This window comes from Cervus elaphus, chromosome 16 (genome assembly GCF_910594005.1).
Source record: "Cervus elaphus chromosome 16, mCerEla1.1, whole genome shotgun sequence".
Classification (NCBI taxonomy): Eukaryota; Metazoa; Chordata; class Mammalia; order Artiodactyla; family Cervidae; genus Cervus; species Cervus elaphus.
In genome coordinates this window covers 2,189,491-2,208,108 of record NC_057830.1, presented here as the reverse complement: position 1 = coordinate 2,208,108, position 18,618 = coordinate 2,189,491, and the positions used below count along the sequence as shown (strand labels likewise).

Here is an 18,618-nt window from a genome sequence, read left to right as displayed (position 1 = left end):
ACCCCACGGCATGAGGGACCTTAGTTCTCTGACCAGAGATCAAACCCACACTCCCAGGCGTTGAAAGGTGGAGTCTTAACCACTGGACCACTAGGAAGTCCCTGAAAAGCAGTCTTAAAATTCCATTGTAATAGGTGGCTAGAGTAAATTTTTCAAGAGATGAAGGGAAAAGAACTATAGGTCAGTATGGTCTCTCTTACACACACACACACACACACACCTTTCATTGGCTTATGTACTTATGAGTTACCCCTTTCCAGATGTGAATGAAATCTTTTTTACCTTTATGCACATCCATATTGACAGTGGGAAAGTTATAACCGTGAACAAGAATGATATAGCCACCAAAATCCATCCACAAACACCGAGGCCTGCACTGGGGCTATCTGTGAAAACAAAAAAACATACAGTTCTTATCACTGTTCTTAGCATGATCCCCCCAACCTCATCCTTTCCATTCACGGAACATCAACTGTTTACATGGATTTTCCCATCGAACCCACATAAACACCTTGGAGGAGCAAGTGCTACTCTCCCTAACCTTTATTATGTGATGAAGTGATAACACTTTTAAGATCCATACCCAACTACCAAGGTTAAGTTTAGTGGCAAAATCATTATAATACTAAGTAGTAAGTATAGATACAGTATCTGTTCAAAACATTTTGAAAACACAAGAATAGGAGCAATTCATACCACACTGTTGGAATGGAGGTGAAAGCAGAGTGGGGTGGGTAGGCAATGGTGGCAGTTGTTAGAGGGGCTTCTTGCAGGACGTGATGGTTAAGGAAAAACCAGTGACAAAGAAGCGGAAGGAGGATAAAAGGCATTTAAGCTGAGGGTACAGAATAATTAAAGGTGAAAATCATATGATATACTGTACAAGCTCACAGAGGTCCTCTAAAATACCTGTAAAACATCTCACTAGGTGTACGCACAATTTATCATCCATGTTGGTTCTGATTTCTTACTATTATGAAAATGCTATAATGAACATCTTTGTACATGGTTTTCCTCTTACATTCCTAATAGTTTACCTTTTCTGTAACATGAAATTGGGTTTTCTTTTCTTGGTGTGCAGTGGCTTGTGGGACCTTAGTTCCTCGATCAGGGATTGAACCTATGCCCTTGGCAGTGAAAGTGCAGAGTCCTAACCACTGGTCCATAAGGGGATTTCCTGAAATAGCTTTTTGTCTGATCACGATAATATTAATACATGTCCCACTCCAAATAGTTTAGAATAGTATAGAAAAGGAAGGAAACGTTACTCAATTCCAAGATGATAAATATTCTTCCAAACACTTTTTGTGCATGCACATTTTTCAAAGTAAATACATAAACTTTGCAACCTATTTTCCTCCCTTCTAGGTGTTGTCCTTTCAGGTTCCTTTTCAGGCTTTGTTGCTACGCATTTGTGCTTTTTCTGTTTTATTTTTTTATCAATTGGTGGTTTATTTGCTGAGTCGTGTCCAACTCTTGCAACCCCATGGACTGTAGTCTGCCAGGGTCCTCTGTCCATGGGATTCTCCAGGCAAGAATACTGGAGTGGTTTGCATTTACTTCTCCAGGGGATCTTCCCAACCCAGGAATCAAACCCAAGTCTCCTGCACTGCAGGCAGATTTTTCACCAACTGAGCTACAAGGGGTCAAGGAGTTTTTATCAATTACACTTGCACAAAGTTAAAAAGTCAAATAGTTCCACAAGATGAGTGCAAAAAGAGGGCAGTCCTCTGCTCACCTCTTCTGATTTCTTCTATTTAAGGCAAGTGCTCTTTCAGCTGTGTATTGTGGTATTTGACTTAACCTGTTTCTAAATAACACACTAGTTTTGTTTTTGCTTTTACAGTTTTGAGCTTCATCTATTGACTTCCTACCCCTCCCCCAACCACATAAAGATACCTATCCTTGGAGTTGCATAAAAATATCAAATTTTATATTTCATAAATATGCAAATATGATTCCGAGCTAAGCCATGCAGTGAGGCGTAATTTGTTTTTCACTCAGACAATTTACTGACATCTTTTCTCTGGAGTCACTGTCCTCTTTCATCCTCCCTTTGCTTCGTCTCCAGTGTACTTAAGGCGCAACTTTCTTCAGTTGTCTACACCTCCTTTCCGCAGGCTCAGGTATTCTACCCACTTCACCTTCTGAGGAAGCAGCTCGCAGGCGCGTCCGGACCGACTCTTGTTCCTCTGCCGGCCTCTCACTGCTGTCCTGGAAATCCTCCTTCTCTCCCTGAGCTGCTTCCTACTCTGTATCAGATGTCTTCCTGGTTCCTGGTTTCCTTTTTGTGGGGGACAGAGGGCCTGAATAGGCTCAGGGATAGATCCCTGTTCTTTTTAAGCACGGAAGAATGGTCTTTCCAGGAGTTGTTTTAATAATGAGAGGGAGGGAGGAGGGGCCACAGAGGAAGAGGTAGGCCAGGCGTGGGTGATTCCTTAGATCAGAAGGAGCGATCTAGACGGCAGTGAGAAGAGGTTCCGAATAAATAGGAGGCCAAGCAAGCAGCAGCGATGGCTGAGAGCCCAGAGCAAAGACAGACACATGTGAGCACCCAGGTCAAGTGCTCCAAAACCTAAGGTGAAAGACGAGAAATATACATGAGTACCTTGGTTTGGTTTGGCTTGGTTTTGGCCGTGCCACTGGGATCTTCCCAACCAGGGGTCAAACCCGTGCCTCCTGCAGTGGAAGCATGGAGTCTTAAGAGTGGCCAGGCAGGTCCCTACCTGAGTCCTTTGGTTACACGTGACGCTGTAGTTTCCTGATCCTGTGTCACAGTGTGAGTAAACGTCCTACAAGTGACCTAAGTTAACCCCGGAGGCTTCTCAGGTATCTCTTTGAGGGGCACGGCCCCACGCAGCTTGTGGGTAAGGCCTGGCAGGTGCCGTCGTATCACGGCAGCCTTTTTAGGCGGCTTCTTACACTTCCTGCGCTGTGCTGAATTACTTTAGACACATGTCTCATTTACTCCTTACAAAGTCCCTGGGAAGTCAGGTGTTTTTAATTCCACTTTACCATACCAATGAAGTCACTGAAAAAACATTTTTCCCGAGGTCACACACAATGGAGGACTTGGGCTTCAAATATAGGTCATCTCACTCCAAAGCCCATGTTATAAATCAACTTCCTCTTTGACCCTTTGCCTCTGAATAATAATAATAATAATAATAATAATAAAATCCTTATTGAAGAAGCTGTTGTGTTTGGAGCACTTCCTCAAGACCAGCTTCCAACTGGAAAAGCCTGGTGGAGTTCTCAGAATGAATTCTGATATTCATAACAGAGGGAGCCCTCCTAATTCCAGCTGTGCCTGTTTATAGCAAGAGACAGTCTCAAGGCTCATTGCCAGGCTCAGGCCTAGGTGTCCAAAGTGAAGGGAATTCCACACGAGGAACAGATGGGCCACAAAAACTTACCTGACCGCGCCTGGTACTTTCTGAAACACTGCTCCAAGACGCCCTTACTCCAGGCAAAGCTCCATGTCCTCAACATCCTAGACTATAAACTCCCTGAAGGCAGGACTGTTTCTTTTTTATGTTTATATTTTCGATGTCTAGCACAGTTATCTCCCAGAGATAGGATATCAAATACTTCTTAGCTTACCTGTTGGATGTATAATTTCTTTGTGCATTTATATCCCTTGTAAGATGAATTTCCAGCTTCAACTCTCTGTGACTTCTTACTTGTGTGATCTTTACCTCCCTGAACTTTTGTGTCTTGAAATAATCAGACTGGTCTCCCAGGATTGAGGCAGTGCTCAATAAACACAGATGAGTTTTCTGTCACTCTCCTATTTTAGTCAAGTGTTCAATTTCCACCACAAAAAATGGGAAAATAGGCACCTTTTCCCTTCTTGATAAAAACCTCTGAAACTACTTAATTTTTCCCTCACTTTGTGCCTGACTGGCTAGGCCTGGAGAGTCAAAGACCCTCAAGAAGCTCATTTATGAATGAATTATTAATACCAGATGAGTACAGGGGATTTGACTGCCAATCAAGAGGAAGAAGAAACTAAGTGGATTTTCTGGGCTTGGTCTTTCACTTTTCAAAGGCTCAGCTAGAAATAATCTGAGCATACACACTGGGGAATCAGCACTGTTTCACCCTGAAACTCCTCCCCACCTGGTTATAGCTTTAAAAGATGTATAAAATCACATTCCTTGGAAAGGTGAGGTTTAAACTCCACCAGGCTGTAAATGAACCCTTAATCATCTACAGTTACTACAAGTCAAGGGGAAAAGAAATCCTCAGTTACTCCTCCCAGATTGTAGGAAATTCATTTCCTCCAAGATTCCCATTCATTAACTTGAGGACTGGATCCTCCCTCCTACCTTTATGAGGTTAAAAGAAAAATAACGAGTAATAGGTATTTGAGATATTTTGGTTGATATACTGGTTGATATTGCTGGGTAGGAACAACTGTGGGAAAGATCAGGGACGCCATGATAACTGGTTGTAAACACTACTTTGCCCTGGTTTAGAGTATTTTTTTTCTTTTACTATCAAACTCTTTCCTGAAAACTGTGTTAGAATAAATTTTTGACCAAGCAAGGTTTTGAAAATGGATACAAGCCCATACATTAACATTTTTTAATTGAGCATTCCAATTGGGCTTTCTTCCAAGAAACTTGTACACATTTTAAAAAATCTTACTTTCTTTTCTTATTTTAAAAGCAAGGTATTGTCACTATATTAAACTTATAGTTCAGAATAGAGGAAGGAAAAAGTGATCTATACTTTCATTATCTCTAGGTGGTGATTATTTTCTGCCTTGCTTTTCCTTTTCCCCAAAATGATATAGTGATATATGTAATAATTTAAAATCTGTTTTCCTCCTCTATACTGTGGACATCTTTTCATATCAGGAAATATCCTTTATTATTATTAATATCCTATATTATTAACATCCTTTATTATCCTTTATTATTAAAGGATATTATGAGATAAATATCCTTTATTATTATTTATTCTTTATTATCCTTTATTAATACTCTTTATTATTAAATAAGTATACTTTATTATTAAAAGGATACAATTAAATATCCTTTATTATAATATTTCATTGTTTCATATGATGAACATTTAGGTTGTGTCCAGCTTTCTCAATTAGAAACTCAGTTGTTTTGAATATACTTGTAGTAAAGCTTCTATACATCTTCATTGTATAAACTAATTTTGTTGAAAAGATGAAATTACACAATTCTTAAATTTCTCTCATTCTGGAGGTATCTTTTATGAATACTAATAATAACCATTTGTTGAATGCCTATTACATGTCAGCCACAAGCTAACTTCTTATATACATTATTTCTCATATTTATAAAAATCTGTAAAGTAGGTGTAAAATATTCCACTCAGAGTACCAAAGTACTAAAGAAAAAGACTTTTGGAGAAGAGACAAAAGAAAAAAACAAAACAAAACCATGAAACAAATGAAAAAAAAAAAGGACAAAACCAAATTGTAGAGTAATTGTTGTTGGGCTGGCTTCCAGACAAGCAGCAAAATATTCTTTTCAAGATCATAACATGCATAATATCAGAGCACTGCATGTTGATCATGATCCTGTATCAGCCAATTTCCTTAAGGTTGATTGAATTTGCCACCACTAGAAATTATGTGAAATGATCAATTCTGTTTACTATTGTGACTCTGTTCTAAAGTTCAAAAGATACTGGATTTCCTCTTCAAGCAAATACCTCCTGGCGTATCTGAAAATGTGACTGAGTCATACACATTACTACACACAGAAAGAAGAGGTGTGTCAGCGAATTATTGAAATACCAACATTGAAAGCTGGAGAAGGAAATGGCAACCCACTCCAGTATTCTTGCCTGGAGGATCCCACGGACAGAGGAGCCTAGCAGGCTACAGTCCATGGGGTCACAAGAGTCGGACACGACTTAGTGACCGAGAGAGAGAGAGAACACTGAAAGCACGATTTTTTCCTTCCCCTTCCCAGAACGCAGGTGAAACACTCCATAGCAGAAATAGCCAAGAACAGTGTCGCTTGGGTCATGAAAGATAGCCTGGCTAATTTAGTCTCAAAAACATGTTATCTGGTTCGAAGAGCAAGTTTTAAGGGGTAACAGTAGGTCAAAATGAAAGGTCTTAGCATTTTTCGAGTTTTTCTTAAAAGCATATTTATTCAGCATACAGGTGTTCTTTTTTGGCTTCATTGGAGATTCAAAGTCAAGGTGTGGCAAACTTTTCCTGTAAACGGCCAAAGAATAAACACAAAGCTTTATTGGCCATAAAATCTGTTACAACCACTGAATACTATGCAAAAGAAGCCACAAACTACACATACGTGAAGAAACACGGCTGTGTTCCAGGAAAGTGTAATTTATGAACACTGAAATCTGAGTTCCATGTAATTTTCAGATCTTCCTCTTTCTAAAAAAATGTATAAGTATAAAAACTACTCTCAGCTTGTGGGGCTGACAAAAGCAGGTGGTCGGCCAGATCTGGTCCATGGGCCATAGGAGCCATTCCTGCTCTACATCATATTCATCTATTTGAGGGAGAGGACATCATAAGTTAAATAAGACACTGGATCTTTCTTCCAACTTTTCAAATAAGGGTATACTTTCCACAGTCCCAGTTTCTCTTCCCTTATATTGTTTTGAAACAGGGTCTTTGAAAGATCTGCTAAATAAGAACTCAAGGTGGAAACAAGCAAAGGACAGATAAAATATGTGAATGTAAATATGTCTTCAATTAATCAAAATTTTACTATAACTGCGATTTTCAGTTAACTGGGATTTTAGGAGACAGAGAAGGGAAGCAAACAATAGAAGAAAAGGCAAATAAGATAAATGGAGAAAGGAACAGAAACAAAAGTGAAGGCAGCATCCTATAGAGAGAAAGATGAAAACAGGTAGAGAGGGGAGAAAGAGGCAGAGTTTAGCACACAGTCGGGTATCAACAAATATATGTTGAAAAAATGTTGGCATTTTTTACCTGACTGACGACCACAACTTGCAATTCACTGGGCAGAAGCTTTGAAAGCAAACAAGAGCACTCTATAATCCATCTTTCAAATGATTATTTTAATTAGGCATGGTCGATGGTTCTTTGAATGCCCTTATCATTAAACCTCTAGGGAAGAAATTACTCTCTGGGCTGGACTGGCTACAGGCCAGATGGTATCAGGCTAAAAATCATGACCAAAGACTAACTTTCTCTCCCTGTTATAAACCTATACATACTAGACTCAAAGAACTAGTACTGGTGAAGCATTATGTGACCTGAATTATGAAACTTAAAATTTGTTTACCATGAGAAGTAAGGAAATAGACTAGTCCTTTTAAGGAAGATTTTCAATTAAAAAAAAAAAAAAAACGAAATAAAAGGAATGTTGTGCTTAGCTCAAAAAGAATACAGAAATTAAATAAGTGTAAGTATTTTATTTCTCAAGCATCTTGAGGATTTTCTGCAGCTTTCCCTCATTTGAATATTTCTAGTCATAAAACAGGAGAAAAAAATAGGTGAAAGTATCATCTGTAATTTCAAATTTGAACCCGTCTTTAAAAGGACTCCCTCTCCTAATCTATAGCACTTTACCATCTCTAAATACCATTTATCATATTTGTAATTATCTTACCCAATGTCTGTCTTTCCCAGATTTTTGGCCTTGTTAAAATAGTATAGCAATCCTATGGATGGAGGAGCCTGGTAGGCTGCAGTCCATGGGGTTGCTAGGGGTCGGACACGACTGAGAGACTTCACTTTCACTTTTCACTTTCATTCATTGGAGAAGGAAATGGCAACCCACTCCAGTGTCCTTGTCTGGAGAATCCCAGCAACGGTGGAGCCTGAAGGGTTGCTGTCTATGGGGTCGCACAGAGTCGGACACGACTGAAGTGACTTAGCAGCAGCAAGGCTTCAGAGTTGGCTCTGTTACCTATTAGCTCTGTGTTCTCTGCAAGTGTCTTAACTTTCTGTGCTTTAGTCTAACCATCTAAAAAGAGGGCCAAAAAAGAGCACCTCCTCAGAGGGTCAGTGTGAAGAGTAAGTGAGCTATCATGCAGGATACCTCGTATACAGCAAGTGCTCAAGCATTTGTTAAATAAATAGCTGCTGAATGAGCTGAGTGATTCTACTGTTTTTGGGTTTTTTGTTTTTGTTTTTTTGGGGCTGTGCCATGCAGCTTGTGGGATCTTAGTTCCCTGACCAGGAAATGAACGTGGGCCCTTGAACACTAAGAGCAAGGAGTCCTAATGACTGGACCTGGAGGGAATTCCCACATTCTGCTGTTCTGTGGGGAAAAGAATAGGCTGACTATTACAGAAGATAAATGGAAGTTACATGTCCATATATAGGATCCCAGAACACAGTTCATGAATTTTTGGTGGTGAGCAGGCAATAGGGGAGGTAGATAGAAGTAGAAATACAATGTTATTTAACTCATGAAACTTATATGTTACAAACCAGTGTTATTTAAACAACAACAACCAAACACACACAACTCAGAATCATCCTCGGTCCCAAAGTGGTGGTCATACTGCTCTCCCCAAACGTTTTCTTTCCTTTTTTCTTTTTAAAATCAGCCCTTTACACCCACGAGGTTACAGAATTCAGGGAAGGTATGAATTGAATATGACCCATGTCTGGAAAGATTGATGTTCTTAATTTAGACTGAGCCTGAAATATATTAAATAGAACAAAACCCTCATACTTCTTGAGTTTTTTCCCCCGAACTCTTTCACTTGGACATCTTAAGTGCTAGTCACTCAGTTGTGCTCGACTCTGTGACTCCATGGACTGAAGCCTACCAGCTTTCCCTGTCCATGGGCTTCTCCAGGCAAGAATACTGGAGTGGATAGCCATTCCCTTTTCCAGGGGATCTTCCCAGCCCAGGGATCGATCCTGAGTCTCCTGCATCGCAGGCAGATTCTTTACTGTCTGAGCCACCAGGGAAGAAGCCGTAGACATCTTAAGTGAAAGTGAAAAGTGAAAGTCGCTCAGTCATGTCCGATTCTTTGTGATCCCATGGACTATACAGCCCATGGAATTCTCCAGGCCAGAATACTGGAGTGGGTAGCCTTTCCCTTCCCCAGGGGATCTGCTCAACCCAGGGATCGAACCCAGGTCTCCCGCATTGCAGGCGGATTCTTTACCAGCTGGGCCACAAGGGAACCCTTTAAAGTATCTATAATTGAGTTTTTCTCATAAAAGTCTTTGGAGAGCAACATCATTTTAATTAAAAAATGGAAAACAGAAGCGTAAGGAAACTAGCTCTTAAGGTTCCCAATTCTCCAACAGAGGCTAAGTAGCTAAGCAGTGGCTAGAAGCTTGGGGTTTTGCTGTTAGAGTTCCATTCTACTGCTAAATTTTCTTATTGGTAAAATAAGGGAAAGTGAAGTCGCTCAGTTGTGTCTGACTCTTCGCGACCCCATGGACTGTAGTCTACCAGGCTCCTCTGCCCATGGGATTTTCCAGGCAAGAGTACTGGAGTGGGTTGCCATTTCCTTCTCCAGGAGATCTTCCCAACTCAGGGGTTGAATCCCGGGTCTCCCTCACTGTAGGCAGACGCTTTACCGTCTGAGCCACGAGAGAAGTGAAATGAGGGAAGAGAATAGTTATCTCATATGAGAAAATATATAGTGCCTGACACTTAGGAAAGTGAAAAGTAAAAGAGTCTGGTGACTCAGACGGTAAAGCATCTGCCTGCAATGCAGGAGACCTGGGTTCAATCCCTGAGTCAGGAAGATCCCCTGGAGAAGGAAATGGCAACCCACTCCAGTACTCTTGCCTGGAAAATTCCATGGATGGAGGAGACTGGTAGGCTACAGTCCATGGGGTCGCAAAGAGTCGGACACAACTGAGTGATTTCACTTTCACTAAATGAGGGAAGAGAATAGTTATCTCATATGAAAAAATATGTAGAGTGCCTGACATTTAGGAAGTGTTCAGTAAATAGTTAACCATTATTATGATCAGAACTGTAAGGTAATTATTGACAGTACAAAGGAATAAACTTTATATTAAGTGAATTATCTTCTGGGACCTGCACACCATAGACAAACATCAAGACTAACAACCTGCTTGGGGATTCTGTCCCTGGGGGAGAAACAGACCACATTTGGGGAGATAAGTCAGAGTCCTAAACTTTCTTGGACTTTCACACTTTTTGTCCATAAATTTTAATATTCTGTATAATTACTAAGCTGTTGTTAACTTTTTTGTTCTGTTGTCCCCAATAAATAATATCTTAATAATTTACATTTTAAAGTTTCAAAAGTACATTCACAAAAATGTTCTCATTTGATACTCAAAACTTTGGGAGCTAGATAGTACAGTAAGATGATGCTCAATATCTAGATGAGGAATTGACTCTGGAGATTGAGAGACTTCCCCAGGTGACCCAGGTGGTGAGTGATGCTACTGAGGTCTCAATTCAGATCTTTGAATTTTAGATTCCATCCTCACTCAGGGCTGGTGCACTGGGAAGACCCAGAGGGATGGGATGGAGAGGGAGGCGGGAGGGGGGATCGGGATGGGGAACACATGCAAATCCATGGCTGATTCATGTCAATGTATGGCAAAAACCACTACAATATTGTAATTAGCCTCCAACTAATAAAAATAAATGGAAAAAAAATTCATCAAAAAAAAATAGATTCCATCCTCATTTTGCTATGTATACAATCTTACCATCCATGCATATTTACAACTAGGCAAGGCTGGTATCTAATTTTCATAATCTGATATTTTAGGACAGACATGTTACTGCCAGTAACTTCAAGGCCAATCTACTGAAATGTCAGGGCAAATGTTTGGGGTTCAGGCATCTTTACAAGTCTCAGAGTATAGACAAAGGCCCAAAGAGAATGGAAGAATGATTTGTGTCAACAGAGATCTGACACACACTTCCTTCTTTCTACTGTGACCTCTAACTGCTCTTTCCACACTTTCATAAACAAAGGAGATTCCTTATTAAGTACAATATATTACTTTGACAATTACAATCCCTTTACCGATAACGTAAACCCAGTCTATCTGTAATGAGGACATGTATGAGGAACAAGTCCACACCCTAAAATCAATCCTTTGAGTTGTAACAAACTTAATAAAACAAACTGGAAACAGAAAAATGTCTCCACCAATGTAAACTTTATCTCACTCTTTCCTTTTTCTTTCAACAAATATGTTTGCAAACCTACTAGGCACTTGACCCTGAACTTACTACAGTCATCAAGGACACAATCCTCTGCTTTCAGAAGTTCTCCTGGTCTAACAAAGGTGATTATAATTTACATTTACAGTACTGTGTAATAAACAGTATGACAGAGGCCGGTTCAGATTGTCAGGGAGAAACAGAGAAGAGGGGCTCACTTTTTCTGGTTACAATAGTTTTCAGGAAAAGTGTTTTTTGACATCTTACAAAACAGACTTTGAATCCAATCTTTATCATATTTATCAACACTAAAAAATTATTTTTCTTCAAAGTTGACCAGGTGATCAACGACTCTGTCTTTTACAGTGTGGAAGTTATACCATGAGGTGGGTCCAATAACCTATTTAATTATAATAAATGACATAAATGCCAACTTCTGCAGACTTGTCATCACTTGAGTTAATCTATGACCACTGATGGATTTAACTCAGATTAATTATTAAATAAGTTAGAAAGTACTCCCCATCTGATCGACTGTAACAACTGAAATAAACAAAGCAGTCCCCTGATTCTGCTTATTTTCAGGCATTCTCCCAAAGGGATTTATTCTGTTGACATGACTCTTAATTATAATCATGCATTTCTTTGTAACCCACTTGCATTATTTCATTACAAAGTGAATGCAATGACTTTAAGGAAAAACTAGTCTTGCCCGAGGGTTTGGTCATATTTACGTTCCTAAGACTAATTATCAGCAAAATCATAAAGGGACAGCTTGGGCTTTTATATTCCACTGCTTCTCTCAGAAGCAACCCTCTGGAGTCATCTTATCCAGGAATTCTAGAATGAAGCTAGATTCCTTTGTGGTCTCTCAGCTTCTGATGCTTGTCAAGTTCCTCCTTTTGGGTGTGCATTTCAGAGACAGTCCTAGGGCTTCCCTGAAGGCTCAGACAGTAAAGAATCTGCCTGCAATGCAGGAAACCTGGATTCAACCCCTGGTTCTGGAAGCTCAATCCCCACGTCGGGAAGATCTCCTGGAGTAAGAGAATGACTAGCTACTCCAGTATTCTTGCCTGGAGAATCCATGGACAGAGAAGCCTAGTAGGCTACAGCCCGTAGGGTTGCAAAGAGTCCCACATGAACTGCGACTAACACCTTCACTTTCTGGAAACAGCTCTAGGATAGGGAAAATGATTTGTAAAGTCAGTTCAAGGTTGAACCTAGTTCACAGGTGTGGGTGATTTTTCCACTCCGAGCTTCAGCTTCCTGGCTGCAAAGGGATAGAGAATGACATTCTCCTTGTGGAGCTGTTAGAGGATTGCACTGGATAATGCTTTTAAAGTATCTGGGCTGTGTTTGGCATCTGGCAAGCACTTGGTAAATTCTATTTAATAAATTCTAGTATTGGCTTTCCTATCAGTGTCACATCTCTAAGTCTCACATTTAAAAAAAAAAAAAAGGTGACAGAGCCCAGGCAAAATTTTGTTTATATATGTATGATTTTCAGAGGAAAAGGTGCACAGTTTTCATTAGATTCTTAAAAAGACTTCTGTCTAAAATGCAGTGAAGTGCAGAATCAAGAAAAAGAACTTAAGAGTGAATGCTGTTCTGTGAGCACGAAAAACAACTCACATTAAGTCCAAAGATCATGTTTATTCCCAGAGAACTTCTACAAATTTCCTACCAGAGTGTCACCAAACTTCTAACATTGTCCTCATGGTCCTCTATTTTCCCACCAGGATTTCAGGGTGAAGAGGAAAGGATCCTGCCCACTTTCCCTTCCAGAAAAAGACAACTGACTTTCAAAGAGGGAGACTGCATAATTTTTATATGGGCAAGTTTTAGGATCAGCCAAAAACCCAGACTTAAAATCTGACTCCATTTCTCATAAACTGTGTGACAAAGTAATTTAACCTCTCAAGTATCAGTTTCTTCAAGAATATCCTCTCTACTACACTTCTGATTTGGGAAAATAACTCTCCAAGGTACAGAAAAGTGACAATTTAAGATTTCTATAATTCTTTAGATGTTCCTGGAATGGAACTAAAGACAAAGATTGCTGGAAAAGGAAACGGGGACATGTTGGATCAGTGGACAAGGCTGTCATCACAAATAATCAGAATTGATGAGTCCAGTGCCGCAGTCCTCAACCTTTTTTAGCACCAAGGACCAGTTTCCTGGAAGACAATTTTTCCACGCATGGAGGCGGGGTAGGGGTGGATGGGATGACTCAAGTGCATTACCTTTACTGTACACTTTATTTCTAATATTATTACATCAGCTCCACCTCAGATCATCAGGCATTAAATCCCAGAGTTTGGGGACCCCTGCAGTATCGTGTTCTTTGTGGGGTGCTGGAAAAGCCCACCCAGCCTCCAAATTTTTTTCACTGTCATTCTGTCCGAAATTCTGTCCTTAGAAAGAATTCCTTTGGATCATGAAGAACCCCTGGGAGGTTATCAGTACTCCTGAGAGGTTTACAAGCATCTCTTTATGAACCACCCCCATCTCCCCCAAGGAGTTAGCCAATAACGGTTGGAGGAGATAGCCCTCTCAAGAGTGTTAGTCCCTTCACAGGGGAACAAACTGAGTTACACAATTTCTGTCTTCAAGACTGGGAAGGCCCTGGTAGGGTGGGGAACTCACAATTCTTAGTGAGGGCCAAAAGCCAGGATGGCGATGTTCCTAGAACAAAGGAAGTAAAGTGGAGGGGCCAGAGTGAGGCAGAAAGTGAAGCTGGAAAGCGATACAGGAAGGATGCCAAAAAGAGCCTTCTTCCGCAACTGTGTAGGGAGCCTGTGGCAAAACCGCACGGGTCTGTTGCGGGGTTTAGTAGGACCAACTGGTCAGGGTGGGGAGCAGGAGTTCTCTGTAGTTCGGGAGGACCCGGGCTTACTCTGAGGGTGGGCGAGGGCGGGGTGGCGGAGCTGTCCTCGGATGGGGCTGAAGGGGAGCGGGGCGAAGACGCCGACTTTCCCCGCGCCCGGGCGTGGCGGGCAGGTTTGGGCCCCGACTCCACCAGCCGCTGCCGCCAGTCACGCGTGCACGCCACGAGATAACGAGCGGAAAGCGCTGGCACAGGGCCTGGCATCTGGCAGCCGCTGGATAACGCGAGTCCCCGCTCTGGCCGTGGGCACCGGAGACACGCCCTCGATGCCGCGTCCCGGCAGTGCGGGGCACTGGGCGGGCATCCTGCACCCTAACATCCCTAAAACTTTCCCCCCAGCCTGGGAAGTAGGGTTCGTCATTCTCAGCGTACAATGGGCAGAAACGTCGGTTGTGAGCAACGGTCACTAGGCTAAGAAACATCGCAGATATTCCTGGGGCCTTTGGGCTGGGGCCCTTCCCGAAAGGAGGTGAAGGGAGACGGCGGGAGACCCCACGGGCCTCGCCAGGGGCACGGGGCTCACCCTTGAAGGAATCGGGAAGCCGCCGAGCTTGGGTGTCCGCTGCTGGCCGCTTGTCAGACATGCTGCCAGGAACCAGAGTCGCTACTCTCGAGTCGAAGTCGCCACAGCCTGAGGTGGAACTGCGAAGAATGCCCGGAGATGACCCGGGAGCCCCTAGACACAGGCAGCAGTCCCGCCCCTTCTCCGCGGTCCAGCCAATCGCCTCCCAGGACCGAGGAGGACACGCCCCCCCAGCCGCCGCCCGCCCCTCCCGCGCGGCCTCTTCTCCCGCCCTTCCAGCGATCCCAGGGTTGAGGGGCGTGGCCTGAGGGGCGAGGCGCCCCTGAGGCGGGGGTCCGGGCCGGCGGCAGCGCCGGAAGGGAGGGGCCTCGCCGGAAATGAAGGGCGGAGGTCCCCGGGGCGGGAGCTGCGGTAGAAGAGATACGGGAAGGGGCTGAGAGGATGGCCTGAGGAAAGGCTGTGGAGAAAGACTCTGAAGCGGCTCCCTTCTGGGCAAACGAATTAGAAGAAGATGGTGCCCTCCTTGGGCGGGTTAGGGTCCAGGTGAAGGCAGGAAGCAGAGGCGCACTCGTGTGGCCCGAGTGAGGGCACCAAAGTCAGCCCTAGACCGGGAGCTCCCGTGATGTGAGGGGAAGGAAGCGGTGCGACCAGCCTCGAGCTCAGGGAATTCGAATGAGGTGCCTTTATTGAAATAAAGTCCTCTCCCTGCCGTCGTCGGGCGGGGTACTCATTGCTGGGGACCGAGCACGCCAGGGGGACACGGGGCCCGCCCTCCTGGAGGTGTTACAGGTAACCGGCAAGTAAAGCAAAGCATTACACGTGGCCACGGGCGCGCGCCGTGAAGGGTTCGGGGAACTCGGAAAGCCCCGGGAGTAGCTACTCTAGATAGCGGGCCAAGGGAAAGCCTCTGTAAGGAGGCGGCAGTGAGGTGTGACCTGAAAGACGAGAAGGAGCCACCCTTGGGAAGGACAGGCGGGGTGGGAGGGCGATGAGGGAATCCCAGGCAGAGAGGCGAGCACTAGCCAGAGTATTCCCCACCTCCAGCTTTCTGCTGGGAGGCGGCTGCACCCTCACGGTAGAAAACCAGGCTGTGTTTTATTCTGGATGACTTGTCCGGATGCAAGCCATTCAAAGTATAGCGAGGTGCACGAGCAGACGCACTTTAAAAAACATTTCACCTGGAAACAAATACAGATTCTCCGCAAGTTGCAAAGACAGTAGCGAGAGCTTGTGTGTACACTCTATCCAGTGTGCTGTCATAGTTACATCTTAACTTAGGTGTAGTAGCAAAGCTAGGAAATGGACAGTGGCACACGATGTATACGTATCCTTCTGTGCCGTCTTATCTCGTGCCTAGTTTTGTATAACCACCGTTACAGTCAAGCTGCAGAGCTCTTCCATCGGCCTGGCCTTAGAATATCCAACACTTGGTGGTGTTTGGGCAGTCGATACGGTAGACTTTCTAGTTTTAGCTCTGGAGCCCTGTGGTTGTCGGCAGACTGCAGCACACAGTTGTAAGGGTGCTGAGTGGCAGATCACCGTTGCTTTGGCACACATCGTTGCCCACACTAGAGTATGGCACAGGCCTACAGCAGAGCTCTCAAGTTTATCTCCAGTCACAGGCGGGAAAGAACTGTTTATATTCGTGGGAGTGGAGTACTGCTTGTGAAGTGGCTTGGTTTTTAAGCCTTCTGGAGAAGATAAGGAGGGGAGTATGGTAATTTAAGGCTCCTTTCCCTCTAAATCATCCTTGAGAAAGTCCACAGCTTCATATTTTCCATTCCGCAACAAATAAGCCCCAGAGGCATGAACTTCCTGTTTATGCCATGGTTCCTAGGAAGAAGGAGGGAATGCACAAGCAGCTAATTAAAACCTTTAATAAAGGAGGGCTTGATTATAAATTGTATATCGTGGGAAAGTAGCTTTCATTTTTGCTGGAAAGGGGAGTATTTCAGAATGAATTTCATGTTCGTACTCCTACTACTCCTGTTGGCTGTTTCACATCTCAAGCCAATCCCAACAGCATCACTTCTGGAGAATTAGAAAAGCGGCTTCTCCCTCTGGGACGAAGACTTTGGTAAACACTTGTTGGCCCTGGCTTCAGATTGCATCAGTTTGGGAGCTAATTCCAGGCCACAAACAGAACAAGCTTTGACTTGATTTTTAAATTACTTTCAAAGTAGATGGGAATCTCCAAATTTAGAGTTTAAAATGCTGAATTTTATTTGCCCATGAAGCTATTGTATTCTGACTTTCTTATACATACTTTATATAAATTTATTGATTAAACATACTTTAAGACTTTCTGGTGGTCCAGTGGTTAGGAATCCACCTGCCAATGCAGGGGATGAGGGTTTGATCCCTTATCTGGAAAGATTCTACATGGCGTGGAGCATGTGGACAACTACTGAAGTCACATTCTAGAGCCTGAACACCTCAATGAAGAGTAGCCCGAGCTTACTTCAACTAGAGAAAGCCTGTCTGCAGCAACAAAGACCCAGTGCAGCCAAAAATTAATTAATAAATAAAATTTAAAATATGCTTTAAAAATAAATACTGTTGTATCGTCCTCTCTCTTTGGGGGAAATTTCAGTAATGATTTGGGCTCCCTGGTGGCTCAGACGGTAAAGAATCTGCCTGCAATTCGGGAGACCTGGGTTCCAACCCTGGGTTGGGAAAATCCCCTGGAGATGGGCATGGCAGCCCATTCCAGTATTCTTGCCTGGAGAATCCACATGGACAGAGGAGGCTGGCAGGCTACCGTCCATGGGGTCGCAGAGTTGGACACGACTAAGTGACTTTCACTTCAGTAATGATTAGAGGTTAGAATGTTTTTTGAGAACTTTATGCTCTAAAAACAGACTTATTATATAAAATTACAAATTGAAGAGAGAAAGAATTATTTATAGTATTCTTGCCTCTGACAGAACTATTATCATTTTGGTGAATTTTTCTTCTAGCTGTTATTTAAAGGATATGCTGTGCTGTGCTTAGTTGCTCAGTCTTTTCCAACTTTGCAACCCCATGGACTGTAGCCCACCAGGCACCTCTGTCCGTGGGGATTCTCCAGGCAAGAATACTGGAGTGGGTGGCCATGCCCTCCTCCAGGGGATCTTCCCGACCCAGGGATCGAACCCAGCTCTCCCTCATTGCAGGGGGATTCTTTACCACGTGAGACACCAGGGAAGCCCTATTTAAAGGATATTTGCGTATAATTTAAAATCAGAGTCTTCATCCCATATTTCTTTTGTTTTATTTTGCTGTTATTTTCCTAGCATCTTCAGGGTACCAAATTAAGTATCAATTGATGGTAATAGTGGTGACATTAAGACCTGGATATGGGTTTAAGACAGACATGCACCGTGACTTTGTAACTGAATATATAAGAAGGCAATTTAATTAGTGTTTTTTTTCTGTGTCCATCTAAAAAGTGCTTGAAGAACAGCAGAGAAAGTCCTTATTTATTTTTCCTTTAAATTATGATTCCAGGCTGTTCACAATGCCTGTGGTGAAATCAGCTAACCAGATGCTTATGTGAGAACAGCCTTACCAGCAAGCTGTATCTGTGGCATTTTCCCCAGGGTGGGTCTAACAAGGTTGATCTGTTTCTCTGTGTGGACTAATTCACATTTATTATATTACAGTAGTATTTGTCTTCTTGACTCTTCTGTTCTTCAGGAAATTACTCCAGGAACTGAATCATAACAGGAGTTTCACCAGAGGACTTTTTGTATTTGGGCTGTGGCAGCAGACCAATTACACCATAGTACTTGGTAAGAGCACTGGGTGTTCATGTTCTCGGATCTTATGAAAATAGAAAACATCACTGGTATTTAGTAGAGTCATCTATGGCAAGAATTTTATTAATCTGCTTTATTAGTTCACAAAGCAGATATTTATCAAACACATATTATGTGCCAGGCATTGTTCTAGGTGCTTGGGATATAACAATGGACAAAAAAGACAAAAATTCTTGCCTGTATGGAGCTTATTTTCTAGTATTACTTTCCACATGTAGTAGTTTGCTCTGTGTGTGTACTCAGTCAGATCCTACTCTTAGCAGTCCCCTTGATTACACCCTGCCAGGT

At 42.8% G+C, this 18,618-nt stretch overlaps 1 protein-coding gene across 1 annotated transcript in view; it reads right to left on the bottom strand.

Annotated features, from left to right (window-relative positions):
• STOM (stomatin) overlaps positions 1-14,675 on the bottom strand; it is a 30,866-nt gene extending 16,191 nt beyond the window's left edge. Inside the window, exons 1-2 of the mRNA XM_043927615.1 lie at positions 14,531-14,675; positions 283-386 (exon numbers count right to left, since the gene is read on the bottom strand). Coding sequence (XP_043783550.1) covers positions 283-386; positions 14,531-14,591 — 165 coding nt within the window. The 5' untranslated portion in view covers positions 14,592-14,675. The remainder of the gene's footprint in view (positions 1-282; positions 387-14,530) is intronic.
• Positions 14,676-18,618: the final 3,943 nt, after the last annotated feature.